Below are 26,382 nucleotides of genomic sequence, written 5' to 3'. Positions count from 1 at the left end.
TCCTCTACTTGTAGTTTCCCTTCTCCCGTTGGAAATCTAGATAAAGCATCGGCCGCGTTCTTATTACTTTGAACGTATTCAATATTATAATTATAACCAGCTAAAATAACGGCCCACCGTTGCATTCTGCTAGCCGCCATTGTAGGGATACCATGTTTATCACCGAAAATAGCTACTAACGGTTTATGATCCGTGCGTAACGTAAATTTCCTTCCGTATAAGTACGTGTGAAATTTTTTAATGCCATAAATAATAGCTAAAGCTTCCTTTTCTATTTGAGCATACGATTTCTCAGCAGCATTAAGTACCCGAGACGCATAAGCTATAGGTCGCTCCCCTTTAGCGGTTATATGTGAAATTACAGCCCCTACTCCATAACTACTAGCGTCAGTTGTTAGAATTAAGGGTAAGTCAGGTGAATAATGTGCTAAAATTTCACTAGATGTTAACAATTGCTTAACCTTATTAAAAGCTATATTACTTTCTGTATTCCATTCATATTTTTTTTCCTTTTTTAATAAAACATACAATGGTGCTAAAATTGTACTAATGTTTGGAACAAATCTAGCGTAATACATAACTAATCCTAAAAATGAGCGCAATTCGGATACATTATTCGGTATGCGAACTTTCTGAATTGCTTCAATCTTATTTGGGCATGTATGAACCCCTTCTTTACTAATTACAAAGCCTAAATATGTAACAGAGTCGGCAAAGAAACTTATCTTTTTTAATTTTTAAACCATATTTTTGTAATCGATTAAATACCTCGTGAAGTGTTTTTAAATGTGATTGGTCGTCCTCCCCGGTAATTATCACATCATCTAGGAAAACACCCACTCGAGGCATATCCGAAAATAGTTGTTCTAACAATCTTTGAAAAATACCTGGACTCGAAGCCAAACCATAAATCAGTCTATTATACCTAAATAAGCCCTTGTGAGTGTTTATTACAGTGTATTTTTTTGATTCATCAAGTTCAAGTTGTGCATAGGCTTGAGACAGATCTAACTAAATCTATCTAACTAAATCGATCTAGTAAATTTGATACCCCCGTGTAATTTAACTAACAGATCCTCGACTCTCGGTAAAGGAAAACGATCCACCTCCAAGCACTTATTTAATGTTAATTTAAAATCACCACATACGCGTATTGTGCCGTCCTTTTTCATTACCGGTACGATCGGTGTAGCCCAGTCAGATGTAGTAACCGGCGTGATCACTCCATCCCGTACCAGCTGATCCAGCGCCCGCTCCACAGGCTCGCGAAGTGCGTAAGCGAGCGGTCGTGCGCGCATGAACACCGGCTTCGCGTCGGGTCGCAGCCGAAAACCAACCGTTCCACCATTGAATCGTCCCAGCCCGTCCGAAAACACTTCACAATATCTGGAACTGAATTCATTAAAATTAAACAGCTTGGAATTAAAATCAATACTATTACAATTCATAATAGGAATCTCGATCTGTAACTCGCTAATCCAATGCCTGCCTAACAGATTCGTTTTTGCATCTTTTATAATAAATAAATCCAACGATTTTCTTTTATTTTTGTAACTAACTATAGGACTTATTTTACCAACGGGTTTTACAATTTCTCCAGTATAATAGCGTAAATTTAAATCACACTTTCGAATTAAATTATGTGACAGATATTTCTTATAGCAATTATAACTAATGCATGATATCGCACTGCCCGTGTCTATTTCCATACAAAGAACACAGTTATCAATATTGATACTAATTGTGTATGGTGCAAATTTTTTAAAATAACTACTTATAGAAAAATTGTTTACCTCCTCACTGCCCGAGCCTTCGTTTTCTGTGCATACGGAACTATCATTTTTTTACGATGTTTAATGACACCTGACTTTGTAGTACTGGACAAACCTTTTTTAAATGACCTTGTTCGTTGCAAACTCGACATATATAAAGTCTAAATTTACACCGATTTACTTGATGATTTGCACCACAAACGTCACACACTTGTTTAAAAGTCGTTCCCTTCTTTTGTCGTGTGAAGTCATTCATATTATTATCGCTCCGCCTGCTAATTATCGCTCCGCTTGTGAGGCTTGTACCACTGCTTAAAACCGGTTCTCGCGTTCCTACGTTCATATATTTTTGTAGATGTTTCCCTGTGCTTCTTTTCCTGGACGTAATCTGGTTTATAGATTCCTCCGCCTCTGATACGCCGTCTCCTGGTACAAATCTCCTGGTACGACCTTCTACCAAGGCTGCATCCGCCTCTGCAGCTTCCATTGTCACCGCGAGTTTAAACGCCGAATCGAACGTTATATTATCCTCCGCAAACATTCTTTGACGGATACAGTCACTGTTAATACCACATACAAATTGATCCCTCAAATAATCCAATAATGTTTCCGAACAAAAACCGCAATGTTTCGTCAATTTCTTTAATGCCGCCGCATATTCCGCCACGGACTCATTATGACGTTGCACTCTTTGTCTGAATTTGAACCGTTCCGCCAATACACTCGGTTTAGGTTGAAGATGACGTCGCATAACATCCACCAGCTCTTCATAGCTTTTCGCAGATGGTTTGACTGGTGTACATAAATTCACCATCAGTTCGTACGCGTCACTTCCGATCACCGTTATCAGTGTCGCTACTCGTATCGCCGGTTTCACATCGTTAACAATAAAATACTGTTCCAACCGATCCACATACAAATTCCAATCGTCCTTGCCAAGGTCGAATTGTTCCAGTTTTCCCACCGACATAGTAATAAAACGATGCGTCACACACGTAGTTTCTTTACTACTCGTCGCCACTGTTGAATATGTGAATAATATATAATATTATTATTAATTATTTGAGGATAATTACTGAGCGCAATAAAAGACGTCCATTCGGTTGAGCGTTTAATAGCGAGAGACCACCATATATGGGTTTACAATTACCCACAGTTATAAAAGTAATATTCTAAAACTACCCCATACATTACAGAAACGAACATTATCATTTATTAAGATAATTCGTGTTAAATAAATTTAAATCAATAAATTAAGTTACGATATTAAAAAAAAAAATTGTTTTGCTAATGGTACTAAAATTGTTTTTAATTTTCATTTCCATTTTTTTTATTACTTGTGTTCATACAGTTACTCTAGTATCCGATATTCGTAGCCTTCTGATCCTTAAGGACGAGTAACGAGTAATATAAGTAACGCCTCAAATACCACCAATACCACCAATCGTACAATCATAAGCAATATAGCAATTGTTAATCGTATAATTAATATTTCATTTAAACAAATCAGGTACTCAGAGCATTCGTACACTTGCTCGGAATTGAGTTGCGGAGCGCCTTCAGCATCCGGGGGTCTAGTGGGTGCCCTCACAGTGGCTCAGCCGGGCGGCTCGCAGTCTGACCGCGAACGTCTTCCACTACAGTCGTTGGAGGTCATCACAGACGCGTTACTCGAGATCATGGAGACGTGTATGAAGGATATACCGAACTGTGACTGGTTGAACACGTGGTGAGTGGAATATGTATATATCTAAGTTAACATGACATTATTCACACACGGCCATCTGATTCCAAACTAAGCAGAGCTCTCGTACTATGGTAACCAGACAACTGATATACTACATATATACTTTTCTTTTGTAAATACATTCTTATATAGATAATTACACCCATACTCAGGACAAACAGACATGTTCATGCACACAAATATCTTTCCTGGGTGGGAATCGAACCCACAACCTTAGCGTGAAAGGCAAGTATCGACCAACCACGCCAACCACGCCTTTCTCTTCAACAACTTTATGATTTAATTTAAAATTCATTATTGTACTGCGATCATTCCTTCTTAATGTAATATCTAATAGTGTTTCGGCAGTAAGCCGTGACGGCTACCGGCACGATGCCGTCATATCTTTGCCATCGCTTTCTACATGCACCCACGCGTGGCGCGTATACTCTATAATTCGCTGCCATATATTATTATAATAATAATAAGCAAAATATATTTATGAAAAAAACGAAACTATTATATGTTTTTATTTATTTTGTGCCATAATAATTCATCGACTCTCTTTAATTATCAATAATTTTAATAACCATCGGTTTATATGTTACAAATCTACCGGTCGTTCCGTTCCACGCAATTACAATAGCCGTGATTACGAGCTTACTTAAATATAGTAGAAACTACATGTAAAAACGCATTGTCATGTTTCTTTTTTTGAAAAATTGCGCGTAGGTATGAAACGGTCAAGATTTTGATGAACACTTTTGCTTGCAGGACATTTTTAGCGAACAAATATATATTTAGCATCAACCCGGCGTATCAGCCGCGTGCGTTGATCGTGTTCGGATGTATCAGTAAGTATAGAAAACTAATCTATGATCTATACACAGGGGGAGCAAAAAGATATTCGACCTTGCATTAACACTATATTGGTCGAAAACTCGAATATTCTATGTTATCCATTATAGTTTTGCGAACTATTTTATTTTATCTTATAACTTAATATTATTTATGATTGGAGATGTTATATCTCTAGTGTATTTAAATCACTGGCACACTCAGCTTTTAAACACCGACACACAACAAAGTATTGCCGTTTGAAGGTAGTGTATGTGATGAGTGGGTATCTACCCATACCGGCTTGCACAAAGCCCCACCACAAAGTGAACCATGTACCAGCTACTGCTGACTGAAAAAAAAGTGTATTCACAATTAGAATCAGTAAAGTGACTAAGTATATCTTTGCTAGTTTGCTGATTCCTGCCGATGTTACAGGTAAGAACGTAACAGATGACGATATGAAGCAACTCCTGCGCATACTCGTGATGGCATTGAACTCGTTCAACGATCTGGCGCTGCTGGAGGCCATCATCATGTGCCTAACGAGACTGCAGCCACTGTTACACCCAGTAAGATATTTGTGGATAGTTTTATTACACAATGGGAAATTCACACTAAAGACTCGTAGTTAATCTAGTGAAGTTTAAAAGTATAGTTATAGTTCGTGGTTGATGGACTTAGATAAGTGCGTTTCTTATGGTTTGCATCAGTATGTCAGGTTTCATGGATACGCTCAAGATCATATAAAAAAGTTTGGTTACCTATTAACCGCCTATGAGTAATCAAACACCACTTTAAATAAAGAACTGTATTGAAAAACAATAAAATTATATAACAAAACATTTTATAATTCTGACTGAGGTTTTATACAGCGCGTTTTACTACTAGTGCCATCTACCGACATACATCGTAACTACGTATATTAATCGAACAAAGTTAATGTCCCCAAAGGACTATTAAGGGCGTCTTGGTGGTGTCATCTGTCCCATAGTTACTACAAGAAGTATGAACTATTTATTTACATTGGAATCTAAGATATTATGGCGCACTCTCCTTTCAAAACCAAACTTGCATAAAGCTTGCATAATGTTGACCAATCCTACCACTTAATAATTACTTAATAAATAATTAACAGCCAGTAAACGTCCCACTGATGGGTACAGGCCCTCCTCTCGAGAGGGCTTATTGGACACGAGTTGCCAGAATTTCATGAAGCCATGATTTTCTTGAACCCGTAATCTCCCGTTACTATTCACGAGTTCCAGCCACTGGCGATCTCGGTTCTCTATATACATTGGTCATATTTTATCCCAACAGGAATCACCAATCCTCAAAGCGTTGTTCTGGGTGGCGTTATCCGTTCTACAGTTGGACGACCCGACGCTATACGCGGCCGGTCTCGCCCTGATGGAACAGAATTTACACACCCTGGACTCGCAAGGAGCTTTTGATAATAAAGTACGTGAAGCATTTATTATTATTTTTCTTCCAAATATTTTGGCAGTCTGACAAATGGGCCATCGGCTGGTAAGTGGTCACCACCGCTGATAGATATTGGCGCTGTAAGAAATATTAACCATCACCAACTGGCCATAAGAGAAAATATCACAGAAAAATCAAATCTTTTGATTACTTTGTTCAACATAGATTACACTTACTTATTGTTAGTCAAATTAGAAACTACTTCCGGTTCGAAAAAGAAATACGCTGAGAAGAACGCCTGAGAAGAACCGAAAGAAACACGGCGGGTAATTTTATCATGTCTTGTTTACGAACTTTCAGTATAAAAAATAGCCAGCAGGCGATCGTTTCATTCCCACAACCATAAATTCACTAATTGTATAATAAACTTTTGTGCACAAGCGTTCGTTTAATTTTTTTTTAAATTAAGAACAGAAGCATTTCGTACGCTTTCTGGGATCCTGTTGTAGAACCGTATGCATTAGCTCATATAAATTGAAGCCGCAAGCCGCAGAGATGTATTCATGACATTTAATCATTTGTGTTCAACAGACATTGGAGGATGTATTGATGGAAACACGGGAGCCCTTCGAAGAGTACTTCAAGCTGCTCGATGACGCCGTCGGACTGAGGTGAGTACATTGTTAAATATATTATCGAACCCATTTGGTATACAGTAAGAAATAATTATTTATCATTTATTTTTTATTTACATAGAACGATAAGTCACTAAAATATGAGAGGACACTGATTTATGTAATACAGGTCTTTGAGCCTAGCTCAGAAATCAGGGACTTCATTATACTTTGTAACTTTTTATGTGAATAAAGATTATTTATTATTACTATTATTACATTATTTTTTATCTTCGGTATAAAAATTCAAGCCTGTTTACCAATATGAGACGCAAGGAGTATGAAATATTTCTTTATTATATATATCCAAGATCCTTTTGTCAATCACCATGAAAGTTGCCACATATATTCTCATTGATAAGGTGTTTTTCATAGTTTCGAGCAAAAATACGAGTGAACGTTGCACAATAGAGGGCGCTGCACGATTGGTATTTACACAGGCGGACAACGTTTACCGGTCTTTCCTTTTTATATATGTATATAATAAGTAGACGAATTGGCAAATAGGCCACTTGTTGGTAAGTGGTCACAATTCGCCCATAAAAAATGGCGTTTTAAAAAAATTTAAACGATCCTTCTATTACCAATGCGCTACCAACTTCGGCAACTAAGATGTTATATGTCACGTGTCTGTATTTACTGGCTCACTCGCAATCCGGGATGCAATTTTTAGCCGTTTCAAAGATTAGCCCGGACAAACAGACTTTTCAATTTTATTTATTTGTAGAGATTTATATAGATTAAGCATTATTTTTCGGTGCTAGTAAATTAAGTGAATTAAATCTATGACACATGTAATGTGTTTGGGTTATCTGTTAAATAATAATAAAGCAACGAATGCCGCTGATTCTATTTAAAAACCCGCGCCGACGTGTTCAATCCTGCCGCAGCTTCTGCTCCAACTTCCACTTCGCGCTGGTGGGCCACCTCATCAAGGGGTTCCGCCACCCGGCGGGCGGCACGGTGTCGCGCACGTGCTGCGTGCTGTCCGCGCTGCTCGCCCTCGCCGCGCGCCCCGCCCACGACAAGTTCCAGCCCACCACGCGCACCGTCGCCTACCTCACGGGTACCGCACTGCAGTACACCGCCACTTCTCTTTGAACGTTCTTTAACAATTGTTTTATCGTATGTTACAGCGTTGGTATGCGTCAGCGAGGAGGTCCGGTCACGGTGTCACGTCAAGCACTCGTTGCCGAAATGGTTGCCGGATAATTGCGACCACTACTGTCCCCCCGTTGAACACCGTCGGGTATATAACGATGTTTATTACATCATTTTTCAATCAATCTCTTGCCTTCTGACCTCAAGTCTTTCCCAAGTTGTGTCAGAGCTCACGATTCTCCTCCCTTCATCCGTTCGGAAACTTCTTATTATATTGCTATCCCTTTCTCGAAGTGTAGAAGGTCAAGGTCAACATATGTACGATTCGTTCACACTGCAGCACGTGTTACACGCGGTAAAGGAAATTAAAATATCTACCCTATATTTAAAGTTCATATTTGAATAGAACGCGCATACCAAGAACGCACGCATGGGGCACTTTTCGATAGTCAACTGTGTTCGTTTACCCAAATGTGGACTTTAAACATTTTGTAAAATACGCTGTGACGCGTTTGATGTGATTATCTTACCAAGGATATAACATATTTATATATGTTAAGGTTGTATGGGCAAGTGTAAAGTAAAACACTACCAATCTTCAAAGTTGACGATTTATTTAGCTTACTTATCTGCAGGTACAATTATAATTGAACTAATTGAGAAGGCGTCCACGAACGCGAAGCACACATTTCGTCTAACTTTAACCTGAGTGGGTGGTACATACCCAGACGAGCTTGCACAAAGCCATACAACCAGTATTACTAAAGTAGATTTTTGTTATTACTGTTGATTATCTACTATATCATACATATAAATAAGAAATTTATGCTATATTTCCAGTCTTCAATGCTAATACAGCCACAGTCCTCCCACACCTCGTGTCACGGGCGAAGGCAGAAGTCCTGTGACGTGCTGGACCAGACTACGTCTTCAGTACACGGGGGTAAGGTGTAAGACATAATACTAACTAGCAAAATTCTTATAGTCTTATAGAAAGAAAGATAAATAGACAACTTTGACCTTGAAATAACGTGACGTCATCGGTCGAGATCTAAGTAGTCTGTGGTAATCATTATGGATTTGTAAAAAATAGCATTTTGAATGTTAGAGAAGCTGTTATGGGAACTTTGGAAGTAAATTTAAAGTGTATACAAGTGGTTAAGTGCAATAGTGTTGTATTATAAATAAAGATAAATTAATCGAGAACTGTTTTTAGTGCATAATACAGCAGAGCTGTTAGCGAAACGCATGGAGTATGTCTATGGATTGTTTATCTTTATTCATGTCATTAAGCGAATGTAGGTGTATCATACATAACGATATATGTTAATAAATGATGATGATGAATGATGAGGCTTCATAAGGTTGGATTATTTGCAGAACCCTAGTTCGGGTCACGTCTGTTTACACTGAATTTTTATGTGCAAAAAATGTCTTCTTAACTGTGAAAGAAATGTCAGCAAAGGAAACCTTTTTGTGTCAGATACATTCAACGTTGGAGCAGCGTAATAAACCAGATCTCTTTGAAAGGAGATGAAGCCCTAGCCCAGCAGTGGGACATTAACATGCTGTTACTACTTGTCATAAATTTAACCAAACATTTTTTTTCTTCAAGGGAAATCCCCGTCCCCTCAGCCGTCGAGCAGCGGCGGTCACAGCCCGCACTTACTTTATATTGCATATCAGGTATAATTCGACATATATATTTAAATTATTGGCGTTTAGTTTGGAGTTATATATCGAGAGAGGCTATTTAATTGGCAATATATACGTATATACAGTAATTATAGCTTGGGTAATGTTGAGGGGACTTATGTTATTGAAACGAATGTATTTGGTAGAAGATGATTTATTAATGACTAATTAGTGCAACGATCTTAATATTTATACGCCATCTGACTTACATACTACTTATTAGACTACACATCGGGGGGTGAATTGAGAAAAAAAAAAATGTTTTGATACAATTTTTTTTTTTAGGAATAGGTACATAATAATTGAATTTAGGTTTTAAATGGCTTAGTTCTATTTTTATGGACAATATAAGGCTTATTACATTTTTAAATTTTTACATTTAGTCCTAAATCTTCTAAAATTACAAATGGTCCAATCCAATGTGTGTCCAGTTTATTTGCCGTTTCATTTTTAATTAAAATTAGTTGTCCATTTGTATAAGTTACATTATTTGTCTATTTATCGTAATTACATTTACGATTTTGTTTGCTTAAAATTAAATTTTCACGAGCATCTTGCTGCGCTACTTGTAACTTAAACTTAAGATCTAAAGCATAATTATCTGGGTTATATAATGGTTCAATATATTGACTTACTCTACAAGATATTACACTTGGTCTACCAAAAACTAGCTCGAATGGTGTGTATTTCGTTTCTGTGTGAACAGTATTATTAAAACTAAAACACCAAAAAGATAACCATTGACTCCAGGTGTCTTTCTGACGAATATGAACGATTTGTTTGGACTGAAGTTGGACTTTTCTCGTTAATTTATTTAAGGGATATGTTATTTCGGCAAAATTTTTGATAAATTTTCGATAATAATTACAAAACGCTACGAACCTTTTAACTTCGTCAGTATTAGTAGGTATGGGATATTTTTGTAGGATTTCGATTTTTGCAGGGTCAGGTAAAACTCCATCTTTTGAAACTAAATGTCCTATATAAAGAATTTCTTTCTTCAAAAAATTACATTTCTTGGGATTTAATTTTAAATTAACTTTTCTTAGCCTTTCCATAACGTCAATCAAATTTTTATTATGTACGCTCAAATTTCTTCCAAATACAACTAAATCATCTAAATAAACAAAACACTTATCAAATGTTAACCCTGACATTGCAACTGACATGGCTCTGTTAAAAGCGCTAGGACTAGTCTTAAGACCCATTGGTAATCTTTTCATTTGGTATTGACCAGTGTTTGTCGTAAAAGCCGTGTATTCCCCCTACTTCGTTTATCTAACTCTACCTGATAGTAACTTTGATTAAGATCTAAGTGTGAGAAATAGATAGAACCACAGAGAGAGTAAAATTTCATTCATATTTGGCAAAGGGAACTTATCGTCCACAATGCAGTCATTAAGTTTCCGATAGTCGATAACAAGTCTCCACTTTTTATCACTATCACTTTTTTTCGGTACTAACAAAATTGGACTTGACCACTCGCTCTTAGCTTCTTCTATAATGTCATTCTTAAGCATTTCTGTAACTTGATTATTAACTTCATTTTTTAAAGAATGGGGTAATCTACACTGCTTAACATATACCGGACTCGTATTTGGTTTCAAAGTTATTGATTGTTGATAAATATTGGTAGTATTTAATTTATCGCCTGGCAAAAAGAAAACATCTGAATACTTTGCACATATATCCTGAATGGATTTGCGCTCCTCTGTATTGAGGTGATTTAAATTTAAAATGTTTAATAAAGCTTTAGCCCTATTTAAGTCATTAGCAGTTGACCTAAAGTCGCATAACTCCTAATCTTGAATCGAATATATTTCCGGTTGAAACATTGGCAAAGTAACATCATGTTCATTGGTATTTAAAATTTCAACAAGTAATCTGTTATTTCGTATCCTACTGATACAACCTGCAAGGAAAACGTTATCAGCTAATTGCTGACTGTGGATAACAAAGTCATTTTCCGAATCATTATCCTAAAGTAAGTAATGAAATGATTCACAACGCGCAGGTATAAGTAAACTTTCATTAGAATAATTCAACGAATCATAAAGTGGTAAGGAACATTCCATTCCATATTTGTTTAAGGTAATGAATGGAATTGTTATAAAAAGTTGATACTTGATACGTAGCGACACAGAAAATCTAAACCTAAAATACCGTCAGCCTTTAAAGGTAAGTTATTGAAAACATGTAGCCTAATATTAAAGTCAACATGAAACTGTTGATCACGATGAAATAAGATGACATCAGTGTAACCTATGGACTGAATTTTACCTCCAATACCATTTATGATAGTTTCGTCTCTAATTACTTTACTGTTACTGGGTAATGCCTGTTTCTTTATAACAGATAATGATGCTCCTGTATCTACTAACCAAAAATATTTCCTATTGTTAATAAAAAATAATAAATATTTGGCTTTGCCATTTAATGCCAAAATTTTATGTTTCAACACGAAAAAACTGCATTTCACTATTATTATCTGCGTTTACGGATTGATTTTGTTCAAGTTTTTCTGAATAAAATCTCTGTTTCTATTGCCACTGCCACGAGATATCGAACTCGATGGATTCTCGTTCGAATCTCGTCCGCGATTCAATTTATGAAATTTAGGTCTACCATGATAATATGTTTGGCCGCGTGGATAATTATTAAAATTTCTTCGATTATTAAAATAACTGGAATTATTTGGCTTACCTGCGTTATTTTGTGGGAAATATGATCTTTCTTGTGATGAATGTGACTTGCCTCTTCCACCAGTGGAGAAATGCATGACATCCTCACCTCGCGACGAAGATGCAGCTGACAGCCATTCATCTTTCGCAGCTTGAATCGCCTCGTTTAGGTGTTTGTATTTGCGTGCTGCAATAATCGTACTTAGTCTTGAATTTCTTAGACCGTCAGAAAAACGTTGTATTGCGAATCGCTCATTAATAGGTTTTAAAATTTCGTATTTTTCAGCATCGCCGTCTGCCTGAGCTATCGTTAAATCTGCAAATAATTTCTCTATCTCGGTCAGCCTACTTTTTAAAACAAATGTAATTAGTAATTTTTGACCCGATGATGACAACATATCCGAATACATTTCTATAGAGTCAATGATACCTTTAATGCTGTTTTCGTTATTATTCATAACAGGAATTAAACTACATGCTGTTTTCAAATCGAACTCCATTTTTAGTTCAGGATTCGAACGTTTCGCTGTCACTGTCACTACTACTCATATGACATGCAGGCTTAGAACATAAATTGATAATTTGTGAGTGGTATGACTTTATTTCATCGCTTATTGAAGCAATGAATATAAAAGACTTAGGCTTTATTTCTTTAGAAGTAATACATTGGATTATATTCGAACTTTTCTCAAATATTTTCTCAGTTTCCGCTAACTTATTTTTTATAACATTACCTTGATATCCTAACTTTCCCTTCTTAATTAAATATTTTCTTATCAATTTAAGTTCATCTAAACATTTAACTAAATCATCTTCCATTCCCTTATAACAACATATTTATAAAAGTAATACATACCAAGTATATTAACTCACTTACGAGTAGTTACCATGGTAGGGGCTACGACCTGATACATTGCAATATGAAACTCTTTGTTTACATTATACATACTTAATCGATTAAATAATATTAATAGGATACATTTATTTTACTAGATTCTACACTAATTCGTTAAAAAAAAAACACCTTAAAGTTTATAAATAGTCATTTTAACAGTTCAAAGTTTATTTCTGAAATGTTATTGGATCACTTTACAAAACACTCACGCACTTTTTATTAATATTAAATATAAACACCTGGTTTTTACGCACTTTCTTCATAATTCTAATGCCGTCACTTCTCTACTGGTTGGGTATGTCTCTTGCGCGGGTGAATGACCGTCTTAAGTTGTTTTGCGTGATCTCATCCGATATCCAATTTTTATGGCATTTTTTGTACTTTTTATAAATAAAGTACAGTGCTGCAATGCCCAGTAGCACACAAATAACCAATAAAACTATGCTGATTGTAGACAGATGCATTCGTATTTCTTCAACTTGTGCCTGGTTCGAGCCTGCGGCGTTTTGATTTACAAATACTGTTTCTTTCTCGTCACTGGATCGGCACATAGTTAGATTTTTTTTTTTTTAGTAAAACAGTAACGAAGAATAAACTTAAATTTCTACATCTTGCTTTAATTTGAACTTATATCCAATTCTTCAACTCGTCGTCCGATTTTGGAGCTGCAACACTATACTGCGATCAAATTCGCGTCGCGCGCCCCAAATATGGCAGGGTCGCCATGAGGGGACTTATGTTATTGAAACGAGTGTATTTGGTAGTAGATGATTTATTAATGAATAATTAGTGCAACGGTCTTAATATTTATACGCCATCTGACTTACATACTACTTATTACACTACAGTAACATCGAGGAATAAACTCAAAACTTTCTCCTTAAGAGACGAGAAGTGTAAACACTTGAAATCGAAATAAAAAACCTGAGATTATATTGTAACGTTTTATAAGCTATTCACTAAACCAAATAGGCTGTTTTTGCCCTCTATAAAAGTCAACCCGCTTTTTTCTATTCTTTTAACTCGTTACTATATTTGATGTGTAAATATCTTAGCACCTCGGTACACTGTAGGGGCAAACTGAGACTTCGAGTGTCAAACGCGGGAGCGTAAGATTTCGAGCGTCAGATGACGTCAGCGTGAGATTTGTCATTGTAAGTGTGTTAACGTGTGCGTGAGATCAGTACAAGAGCTTACATGCTTACACATAAATTCTCGTGAGTACCTATGCACCCACACATATAATCAATAACTTCACCAATATCTTCTAGCCGGTAGACGATGACGGTCGTGTTTCTCCCGGCAGCACGGACGAGATTGAACGCCCTTCGTCCACCAAGTCTGGCGCTAGCGATTGCCCGGATGCCGCTACGAAGGTGACTATTATGCAGCTAATTTTTTTTGTTTTAAGATAATAATGGGAACTGTTCGTATGGGGTATAATAGAACCACCTCTACCCGGGGTACCATGAATAACTTTAATATCACATATCTATGAAAAAAGTATATTATAATATATTTGAAGACGTAAGAATTACGTAAAATCGAAAATAAAATATATATGACAATTTTTTTAGCAATACTTACTGCTACTGTAATTCAAATACTCTTTAAATGCTTTCTCGGATTTCAGGAAGGTTTTTCATAAATTATTATAAAAAGTAAGCTAAGTATATTACTATATGTCGCGGATTCAAATGGATTGCCATTTTAATGGCCGCCATTGTCGTGCAATATGTTGATTTTATTAAATCAGTCTGAGAGCGAGAGACCAAGGGGGCCGTTCGACAAAATGATCACACGCGCTACTGACATACTCCTTTATATTTTATATTTCCATCAGTCGGCTACATAATAAAATAGGCATCTTATATATAGGGGTCTCATACCAACCTACATGACATACGTCACGTTGCGTGGTGTTGCTATTCTAATGAGTGACGTCGTATACCCGCTTAAATTTATTATCTCTGACATATATATCACAACATGTATTATATTAAAAGTTGTATGTCGTAGTATTTTAAAGTTGCACAAGTGATATTACAGTTAGCATGTGTGTGCACAAACACAAGTGCACACTATTTCTAACTCTCATAATCCGATACCATTGGAAGGGGTTTTTGCCTCGCATAACCACCGTGGAACCCGCTTTCGCCAGTGGGTTTCCTGAATCGACAGAAAAACCCAATAACTTTTACTTGGTAGGCCTTTGTCTACCCCTCCGGGTAGGTACCACTCACTCATCATATTATGTACTATCAAACAAAAATAATATCGTTGTATTCCAGTTTCAATATACATAACATTGTATATATAAGTGTATATATTTTCGACGATACATGTATTCATGTTTTTTTTCCTTGCTAGCAATCATCTGAAGACAAAGAGTCTAGCAGTCCGGAATGCAACTCGCTGCTGGACCCGTCCGTGCTCTGCGACTTCACCACGCAGGCGCTCGTCTTGACCGTTCTCGCCACACTGGTTAAATATACCACAGGTAATAAATAATAATAAATAAATTATTCCTTATTTCTCAACACAGAATACCATAGATAAAAAATAAACGTGTTAATAAATAAACGAGTTAGTATTCATCGATTTCGAGACAAGACGTGGAGAAATGTATTAGTTTTTAATTTACATATGTGATTTAATTGACAACAAATAAAATGAAAGATAAGAAATTCAAGTAATTTTTGGCACAATGTTTTGTCCTTCTCTTTCGAAAGTCAAATTATTAATGACAGAAAGAGACAGTCGGTGTGAAACCGTCTATCCGCTAAATAACGTATTAGTGAGGTTAATAAAGTTTGTAGTTTTAGTATGTATCGAAAACAACAGATGGCGTTAGCAGTGTTTTAAATAGGTCCCATGTGTTGTTGTCTGAATGTGTTCTGTTATTTGCTCTCAAGGTTAGCAATTGCACCGATATGTGGATGAATGTATGACGATTTTTATACTGATTTATATATGTTTGATTCTAATAACGCATTAATAAATACACACAATGTATATACCAACACAGATACACTCTAATAATCCGATGGAAAGGCAATTCGTCACGACCAGAAGAGTTCAAGTACAGGACCAACAACTTTACTTGCTTTCCGAGGCACGGAAGTGTACTTCCAACTTCCAGACTCTGAGCCACCACTGAGAATCTTTAACAGAAAAACTCAATAACTTTTTTATCGGCCCGACCAGAGTAGATGTCGGATTTGAACCCAGGACCTCGCGATCTGTGGCGTTATAGCTAGCCACTAGACGAAGAGGTAGTCATTACACTCATTATATTTATCTTGTATATAGATGAAGATGAAATAAGGATACTCTACCAGTACCTGGCGGACGGTTCAGTGGTGTTCCCGAAAGTGTTTCCCGTCATGTAAGTATTTATTATTATTAAGTATTTATATATAGCCATTATTACGACCTATGTATTTATATACAACATAACAGCTCGTTGATGACCCATAACTGGACAAATCTTAAGCACGTTATATACTTTTCTGTATCCCTGATATTTTGTATGTAAAATTTCATGATGCTCGGTTGAGTAGGTAAGACGTGATAGGTCTGACGCTCTCAGCGTCAGGGTAGCATGCGAAAGCGATTCCGTGGCGCTCCTCGTTAAGACGGAAAGGGTACCGCTGGTTTTTTAGTGAGTATTCCGATGTTCGGGGCGCACTCGGCGCCTTGGACACCGGCGGGCCCCACATATCCCCCCCCTTCCCACTGTTCCCGTGGGGGAAACGCGTAATGCGTTTTTCCAGCGTTAAAAAAAAGGTAACATGTGATAACGTAACAAACAAACTCCCTTTCGCTTTTAAAATATAAGTGAATAAATAAAACCGACCCTATAAAAATGAATGAAGTATTCGAATTTTAGTCATGAATCTGTAGAATAACAGCTGTGCTAGATGAAGTGTGTTCAGCAATCGTCGAAGTGACTTGGTCTAAATTATTCAATACAATACATAAAATTACTTTTATCAGGGAGAATGTCTGTCGCCCCCCTGGATTTGACAGAAAAAAAAAACCCGCTGAGTTTCTTTCGCCGGTTCTTCTCAGGTCTGAGGTGCTTATTTCCGAACCGGTGGTAGATTTATGACAGTCAATAAGCAAGTGTAACGCTTCTATATTGAATAAAGATTTTTGATTTTTGACTTTGAGTCGCTCCGGGTCTTACTTGGCACAGAGGTTGTCCATTACCATACAGCGTGGAAATGTGGCCTGTGTTATGGGCTTTGCGTCGGGTGGGAATCGAGAGGGACTTTTTTAAATTTGATTTAAAAAAAAAGTCATTAAAAAAATTCATAAAATTTTTGAATACATGATAAAATAAAATACATATTGTTTACAAACAATTTGGTTATTTCTATAAATGAAATTGATAATCAGTAACAGTAACAGCTTGTTAATGTCCCACTGCTGGGCTAAGGCCTCCTCTCCCTTTTTCAGGAGAAGGTTTAGAGCTGATTCATAGAGCATTGGAGCAGCGTGGTGCTCCAATGCGGGTTGGTAGAATACACATGTGACATAATTTTAATGAAATTAGACACATGCAGGTTTCCTCACGATGTTTTCCTTCACCGTCAAGCACGAGATGAATTATAATCACAAATTAAGCACATGAAAATTCTGTGGTGCTTACCCGGGTTTGAACCCACGATCATCGGTTAAGATTCACGCGTTCTAACCACTAGGCCATCTCGGCTTATAAATTGATAATCGCTATGACTTTATTCACGTCCGCTGATGAGTAGGGTACCATTAACTGCCATGGTCCGTCATAATCAGACGAGTCATCGATATTTTTAATTATCATTACAGCCACAGTCTCCTGGATATGAAGATCAACAATGTTCTAATGCATTGCCACGATCAAGTGATTCTGAGCGCGGTACAGAGCATCATACAGGTAATAACTTTTTTTTGGCATTGATGTTGTAAGAAATGTTAACCATCGCTTACATAGCCAATACGCCACCATCCTTGGGAACTAAGATGTTATGTCCCTTGTGCCTGTAATTACACTGAGTCACTCACCCTCCAAACCGGAACACAACATGTTTAGCGGTAGAATATCGGATGAGTGGGTGGTACCTACCCAGACGAACTTGCGCAAAGCCCTACCACCAGTGAAATGAAGAAAAGAAAAGAGTAACTAATAATAATATAACTCTTTATTGCCACACGTAATAAGGAACATCAAAATTAAATTAAATGAATGGCTAAGGAGGTGGCTCAGCTTAACCTGCAGCGGGAACACGTTCCCATGCAGAGCTGTTTTTGAGCCATCCCCTCCTCCCTGGGATGTAAGGTGGGTGAGACTGCAGGGTTAACTGTGATTCTGTTTCTGCGTGCGTGTGTGCGCGTGCGTGCGTGCATGCATCAGTGCGTGCGTGCGTGTATATGTATCTCTTAAAGAAACTACCGAGTATCTTGCCGATTCTTTTCGGTTCTATATTGTAACATGGACTTAAAAGTACTGTTAATAGTGTACTGGAATACATTTTGATTTTGAAACAACTTTCAGAATATGATAGCGTCGGAGGACGCGAGTCAGCAGCAGCTGCACTACATGCAGAGTCGCGGCTTCGGAGGCCTCTGGAGGTTCGCGGCGCCCTTCACCAAGGTATGTCCTTGAAATCAGAAAATAAATTACTTGAAGAAGAACTGGTGTTAAAAATATGGCTGGCATGACTAGTACATTAAAGTGGCAGTACCCTGGTCACGTATGTCGAAGGACCGATGGCTGTTGGATCAGACGACGCCTAGAGTTCCCCCACTCTAGGATCGGCAATCATAACGTAGAGCGTCCTCTAGCCATTTGGATCTGAAGGTGAAGAAGGTGCTGGACTGGAAGACGGAGAACCGAGAGCTTTGGCGCAACTTGAGAGAGACCAAATCTCTAGCAGCGGATGATGTTTATATAGCATATATATAAGAATTGCAGTTAAATTACAGCTTAATAGGTTGCTACAATCTGCAATCTCCTGTCTGCGATATAAAAATTTAGATTTTGGTCGTTATGAATTGAAATTAATGTTTGTTCACGTGTCTTTTGTTACATCATGCCTAATAATAATAAATATATTCATTGCACAGATAAAAAAGAACAAAAAGGTTTATTAAAAAAAAACATTTGTTTTTTTTTAATTTCCTGGTATTATGGCAAATATATTATAGGCAATAGAATTCGTGCGCACTCACTATCGACTGTACCCCCTAGAACCAGTGCACGGCGGTGAACAGCGCGTTCGTGTACTACCTGGTGACGATGGTGGAAAAATATCTCCCGGGTGACGACTGCGTGCGGCAACCGTCCCCCGACCCCGACCGATCCGATCGAATCGACCGACCCGAGCGCCCCGAGCGACTCGACCTGCACGACCTCGACCAGCGGTTTCCGGGTAAATACATACCTGCATACGTGCATATAAGGTGCTCCAAACCGATTTCGGCCACGGCGGCCAATTTCTTTCGATAGAAAAACCCAATAACTTTTTATTGACTTGAGATTTGAACTGCGGCCTTACATCTAGCCACTAGACCAACGAGGCATACAAACATACATACATTATTACATACATAATCAAATCAAAATATCTTTATTCAAATAGACTTCTACGAGTAATTATGAATCGTCAAGCGCTACCACCGGTTCGGAATGTGGATTCTAGTGAGAAGAACCGGCAAGAAACTCTGCAGTTACTTTTCTATGAGAACCAGCTATCATTCAATCCATGCATAAACAGATCACATAAACGGAGTAATAAGATAATTGAAGGGACAGAGTACTTGAAGCCTGTTTAGCGGCAAGTACTGCTGTTCTGCGGTAGAATATCTGATGGGCGAGTGGTGCCCAGACGAGCTTGCACAAAGCCCTACCACCAGTAAAACCCACTAACGCAGCCACTGATCCACGCGCGATATGCCGCCTGCTTAGGCTACACAGCATCGGCACATTCGCGAGTGGACCAACGGTTACGCGTACCCTTGCTGATGAGATCTGAGTGAGGAATGTAGTATTCCATCCCTAACAGAATCTCATCAGCAACAGCAGCGGCGCTGGCAGTCGGGTCATTCCCATTGAAACAACGTTCCTTCCAAGGAACTGACGCATAGTCATCGCGCATACCGTCCTAATCTGCCGACTTATAGTGCCAAACGCGACGTTTGCATACCGCTGGTGGCAGCGGCTTGGCTTGTGCCAGTATACCTAGAAAAGATTTAACTTTATTAAGACGGAAGCTATTCTATTTCTAGTACAAAACATATTTTTCGAAACAATTTCTACACACACACATACACAACGTATACAAACAAACACGCACACACACACACGCCTTATTTTCTTGCTGTATCGTATTTCCACATTCACATCTAACATAACCGATTTCTTAATTTTTCCAGGGTAATCGCCAACCTACAATATTCTGTCCAGATCGAGAGTCGTAGTTTAATAATGTAAGTATTAAAAACTGTGTCAAATATTATTAAGAAAATCAATTATTTTATAATATAAAATATATAAACAAATTACTATATATGTAATGTTTTTATCGAAATAATTAAGTTTATTCACTAAAGTGTTTATGTATAAGTATTATGTAATTTACAGGACGCGTTGGCAATTGTAGAAAAAACTGCAAACGAAAATTAATAATATCAAGCCCATACCTTTAAAAAAAATGGTGCAAATATCCACAAACGTAAAAAACAATGAATCGAGAAACGGAACACAGCGTTCTGTGCCCTATTGCTAAAAGGCCTAAAGTATATTTTTGATTCAAATGTAAATATCATATGCTAAATCGTTTAAATATAATAAAATTAATTTGCAACACGGCATAAAGATCATATTGCTCATACCAACAGTACTACAACAGTACTACACAAAAGGGTTATGTTATATTGAACAAAGAACATCTAATCCTCGTTTCTATTTATATAACAAAAGAAAAGGTTATTGATATAGGCCCTTCTAGCACCGGGACACAGCGTTATATATAATAATAATTAATAATGTATTAGTCAATTACTAAATTTACGCGCAAAATGTATTTAAGACCGATATAACTACAGTAAATATACAGTAGCACTTCTCCAAGTCGAACTTGAACGGAGATGTCCAAAAATTTAGGGCTTCAAGGAAAGTAAACACAACATTTCGACTTAACGAGGTTCAACTTAAAGAGGTGCTACGATATATATCAATGTTGCTAGCAATAAAAAATATGCCATATTATACCATGACATGAATATATCTATATATATTTGTACTTATTATATTAGAATTTAATTATTTTAAATGAATTAATAATACTATATTTTAATCATGATATGTACCTAACTAGCGCACAAATTTTTTAATTAATATATAAGCAGCTATACTTCTATGCTAAGGCTGTTCTGTAAGAACGAACTCGGACATCGCAAACGGTCGTGTAATGTCGGAAAGTGATACGCGATATTGACCGTTATAATCATAACAGTACAAGGACACACGCGTCAAAATAGTGTATCACTACAAGTCGGTTGTCAACATTTCACGGGGGAATGAAGTTTGTTCTTACTGAATAGCACTGCAAGCGGAATATCGTTGAACCGTCATAACTTGTCTCTGTCACTCTCGTATGAACATATTGGCATCTCATTCGCACGCGTGTTGAACGTCATTAAAGATTTCAATATATATAATTTATCGTCACTTTCATGTGTACGTGTTCTTTGGTCTTCAATTATCGCTATGACAAACATCATAAATAGATTGGCGGTAGGTTTTAATAATGTTTATATACCTAAAGTCTTCTATTTGTATTTTATAAGCGTTATGTATTAAATCCTATACGGCCTATGTCCAGTAGTGGACGAGAATGAGATGACCATGTATAAAAAATTATAGATATAAGTCACACACTTAAACGTATGTATGTATGTATATATAATCATTGACAGGAAGAGATATTTCTCTTCATAAACAAACCATATATTTACATATTACATGCGTTTTGCTAACAGCTCTTATACACTATGTACCACAAACAGTTCGCGATTAACTTACATTTATATCTTAATACAACTCTACCTGTAAATCGTACTTGAAGGGAGACGTCAAAAAATTCAAGTTATAGAGTTTTCGACTATCTTAATACGAATAAGCACACAAAACACTATCCCCGTATTCTAAGCCCTTAAATGGGCTCCCAACATCCGGCTGAGTATCTTAAAGACTCGCCCCCCGCCCGGTGACGCTGTCGAGGCCCTTTGGGCCAACAGCAACAAGTCAATTCGAAAAAAAAAACACTTCCAATTTCAAGTTCAACTAGTTCCGTTCAAAACTTCATCGACATTCCAAATGATTTCCAAATGATTCGGGAATCCATAATGATTCAATACAATTTAATTGATTATTTATATCTCGACCAATGACGTCATGCCGACTCAAGGTCAATAGTTGTTTGTTTGTCTGTCACTCTGACGTCATATATATTATTGTTTTTATGCTGGATGAAGTAAATTTATTTTTATATATATCGGCCGTGTGAACAGGCGTTAAAGTAAGTGTCCTGTGCTCCTGCTTCTGAACTGCTTGAGCTGGTCATGTTATATGCGATCACGTCGGGGTTCACCAAGGGGGTCACTAATTATACCTTCCTTACCTTAAACTTCAATTAAATCCGACGTCCGATTAACACCTGGGTCACAGAGCGCCTGAATATAATTACACATGTGTGCACACGGCACATATACATTTCTATAAACACAAAATCTAGACAAGCATCCATACATCGATATATATTTTGTCCAAAACACTTAGGTGCACTTAGGTTTTGTTTTCTTTTAAATCACAGGACATAGTATAAGGAGCATATTTTAAGTAGTTGAATACAGACGCGGGTTACTATGTAAACAGATTCATGTAACGCTTAATTATTTACTTATATTATAGTGTAATATTAAGCTTTGTGTGCCATATTTATAGTTATAGTTTGTGGAATACATATATATGTAAATAAGCAAGTTTAGTATATATATTTACGAATTTTTTTTCATTGGATAAATGCATTTACGCGTTTCCCCCATATGAAGGGGGGGTATGTGGGACTGAAGGTACTCTTTACAGGGAAATATTCTATATATAAGATTTTTTTGTAGTTAAAATGAATTAAAATTGTATGCCATGATTATATGGCTTGAGTACGTTATGTAGCCTATTATCCGGCTTCAGAAAGAATGCGTTCGTGACAGGTCACGGATCGAATGGACGAACTTTGAAGAGGCGAAGCATTTCTGAGATAAATGTTACCACCGATATTATTAGACCACTAACAAATAATATTGTACTTATTTACTAGGTGGTAGGGATTTTTGCAAGCTCGCCTGGGTAGGTATTTTTGTTATAGATAGGAGGACGGGAAAACGGGTCAATCGATGGTAAGTGGTCACCACCGTCCACCACCGTCGTTGATATTTGCTATTTAAGAAATATTAAACATTCCTTACATCGCCAATGCTCTACTAGGTTTGGAAACTAAGCCGTTATTTCCTTTGTCCCTGTAGTTACACTGGCTTACTCACCTTTGAAATTGGAACGCAACAACACTTATCGTTTTGTTTGGTGGTACCACCCACCATCACATCATCACATATTCTTCCGCAAAACTGCAGTATTTTGTTCCCAAGATTGACGGTGCATTGACGTTGTAAGGGATGCTTAATATTTTATACAATGCCAATGGGCGGTGGTGATCTCTTACCTCCAGATCATCATCTATAAAAAAAAATCATTTCAAAATGTAGCAACTTAGACTAGACGTTATAATTTTGTTGCTTTTAAATCAAATTTGCGATGTTGCAAGCTTATGTCAACTGTCTATTGTAATGCATTCAAGGTTACCAACTGACAAACGTCATGAACGCATTCTTTCAACGGACGGACGTGATTTAATTTTTATATCCTAATGCCAAATGAACATTAGGCGAGCGTTCACAGCTATTGTAAAGCCAGCCAGACTGTGAGCGAGCATTACGTCGATACTATTAAATTTTTCGTTCACGCCAAACGATATAACACAACTACGCTGTGTGCAGTCACTGCTTTGTCTACTGTGGTACTACGCCATTACGCCGCGGACTCTGATTGGCTAGCAGAACCGCTCGTCAAAAAGCCGATCAGCTAACGCTGTGTGAGTGCAATGTCTCCATATCTTATTCCAATCGGAGTAGGAGCAAAGGTAAACAAACGTAGATTTACAAATTGCATGTGATTTTCTAATAGTTCTGCTGTATTACTCACTACAAACAGTTCTTGATTTTTATTTTTTTTATATAGTTGAAATGGAATAGGCGTTTGTCTTCCATCTCATCTGATGGAAAGTGTAGATGAAGACGAAGATGGTACACATACACACACAGATGGTATGGATGGGCATCCAAAAGAAACCTGTTCACTCTACTCTTAAAGGCTCCAGAGTTCAACTTATTAGGAAAAATAGACCCAGGCAGGTCGTTCCAAATCTTGGCGACTTTCACCAAAAACGAGCTGTCAAACCGACTTTTGGGTATGTCAACAACGTATGAATGAAACTTTTGCCTGCGCCTAGTAGTCCGATAAAGGAATGGAGATGGCTCAATCAGTTCGAAAAGAGCCTTCGAGCACTCTCCAAAGTGTATCCTATAAAAAACCGATAAGCTGGCAACTCGACGACGATGCTCAAGGCTGTGTAGTCTGCTGTTTGAGAGCTTTTCGTTGTTAATTAACCTACGGGCTCTTCGGTCAACTGAGGTCTTGATTAGTTTACCTTTATTTATAAAACAACACTATTCCACTTAACTAGTTATAAACACATTAATTTAACTTTCGAATTTCCGATTACAACTTCGCGGACATTGAAAACGCCATTTTTCGCGAATCCATAGTGAATATCATAGATTATTGGAGATCTCGACCAATGATGTCGGTGTCAAAGTTGTTTATTTGGGTTTATTCCTCTGGTGGTTGAAATAGGCTGTACTTTCACACTAGAGGCTCAAAGTGGTCCAGCTGACTTTACGTTTCATGTGTACGCTTCCTAAGTGTTGCTGTTTATCGAATAATGGTCGACAACATTCGAAAATTTAGTTTTATATCGATCAATCGTTAACACGATTTTGTCGCTGACACGTCACGTTTTAACAGCATCAATGAATAATTATATTTTTATATTATATGACATTAAATTAAACGAAGCTTTAATAATAGTTATGTCAGGTGCTAGTTTTTTTTACTTATTCATTCGCTTTTACGTTCAACGCGATTTGTGTGGAATTCTGATTATTGTTACTAGATGGCGCTGTTTTTATTCCATACAAATCGCGATATTAAAATTAAATAAGTAAAAAAAGGCTAGCACACACATCATTTAATTTTCAATATTTTGTAAATTGTCTTTGTAAAATTTTTACTTTTAAAACTCTTAGCGATTAAGACGTTGTTATTTTAAATGGTTATTTACTTAAATTTTTTTTAGTTACATAGAAATATTAATTATACATAAATACATAGAATTTATTACTCGATGCATTTAAAATAGCTGTTCATTTCTTTTCAACGCGTGGCAATAGAGAAAAGGTTTAAAAATGGCGGAATGTACTTCTGTATCACTTACCATCAGGTGTAGTAGTCATTTGCCATCCCGGCGCATATAAAAAAAAATGTTAGTACGGTCAGCAAAATAAAAGGTGTAGTTTTAAAACTACATATTATTATTATTATTACTAATTTTATTACAGTTTATTTATTTATTATATCAACACCAACAAGAAGTACACTAATAAATACAATTGAGTCTTTAAACATGACGTTATACAAATCAAGTGTCTCCTAAATTAGTGTTGCAAAATATGTCAACATTTCGAGTTAACAAAAAATAATAATTTTAAAAATCAAAATATTTATTACAAATAGAAAAGACATTAACAATTAAATTATTATAAAATTATCACTTGATTGGTATAAAATGAGTAAAATATAAATATCGGAGAACATTTAATTTTTTTGAATATTAATTATTTGATTAAAAGCAAACAAAATTAAGAGGTACATTTATACATAAAGAAAAAGATGTTAAAAACAAAAATTTATACAATATTTTATACATTATTATTAAGGAAAAAAAAGATATTTTTTACGAAACTGATTCAAATTTTCATTAAAAATATCAATTTTAAGAGCTTCGTTTGACACTTTTTTATTGTTAAGCGGAGTTAGAGCGGAATGTACTTGTATGAGTAATAATACGTTTATTTGCATAAAAGGATTATACGTTAGGTATTATGATTTACATTGTAAAAAACAATAACATATAACTATACGAATATTATATAGTATGCAAATAATTATAATAATCTGGATTAAAAATAAAATAACAAGAGTAATAATCTACAATCGTCCCTTGACAAATTATAAATAAAAAAATAGAAAAATGTATATTAATATGTATTTTTTGTGTATAATGAGTTATATTTGCTTTAGGCGTTATTGAAAAAGAAAAAATATCTTTATTGTAAAAAAAATGTATACAAA

General features: G+C 36.5%; 1 protein-coding gene across 3 annotated transcripts in view; it reads left to right on the top strand.

Annotated features, from left to right (window-relative positions):
• The window catches only part of LOC126778767 (neurofibromin-like), a 78,321-nt gene extending 52,860 nt beyond the window's left edge, over positions 1-25,461 (top strand). The window contains exons 49-66 of one of the 3 annotated variants that reach the window (XR_007670227.1): positions 3,283-3,501; positions 4,273-4,352; positions 4,774-4,907; positions 5,656-5,796; positions 6,352-6,431; positions 7,325-7,500; positions 7,571-7,683; positions 8,376-8,478; positions 9,151-9,221; positions 14,078-14,182; positions 15,177-15,306; positions 16,119-16,194; positions 17,643-17,730; positions 18,349-18,447; positions 19,045-19,225; positions 20,229-20,282; positions 20,437-24,052; positions 24,151-25,461. Coding sequence is in view for 2 of the 3 variants with exons in the window: in XM_050502392.1 (XP_050358349.1) it covers positions 3,283-3,501; positions 4,273-4,352; positions 4,774-4,907; positions 5,656-5,796; positions 6,352-6,431; positions 7,325-7,500; positions 7,571-7,683; positions 8,376-8,478; positions 9,151-9,221; positions 14,078-14,182; positions 15,177-15,306; positions 16,119-16,194; positions 17,643-17,730; positions 18,349-18,447; positions 19,045-19,225; positions 20,229-20,233 (1,801 nt within the window). In the remaining variant the exon portion in view is untranslated. Of the gene's footprint in view, positions 1-3,282; positions 3,502-4,272; positions 4,353-4,773; positions 4,908-5,655; positions 5,797-6,351; positions 6,432-7,324; positions 7,501-7,570; positions 7,684-8,375; positions 8,479-9,150; positions 9,222-14,077; positions 14,183-15,176; positions 15,307-16,118; positions 16,195-17,642; positions 17,731-18,348; positions 18,448-19,044; positions 19,226-20,228; positions 20,283-20,436 lie in introns of those variants that run through there. The other 2 variants (XM_050502392.1, XM_050502393.1) reach the window with 2 other exon arrangements.
• Positions 25,462-26,382: the final 921 nt, after the last annotated feature.

The sequence above is a fragment of the Nymphalis io genome, chromosome 27 (assembly GCF_905147045.1).
Source record: "Nymphalis io chromosome 27, ilAglIoxx1.1, whole genome shotgun sequence".
In the NCBI taxonomy this organism is placed as follows: Eukaryota; Metazoa; Arthropoda; class Insecta; order Lepidoptera; family Nymphalidae; genus Nymphalis; species Nymphalis io.
Note: the sequence above shows the minus strand (reverse complement) of the source record. Positions and strands in the feature narration are given on the sequence as shown.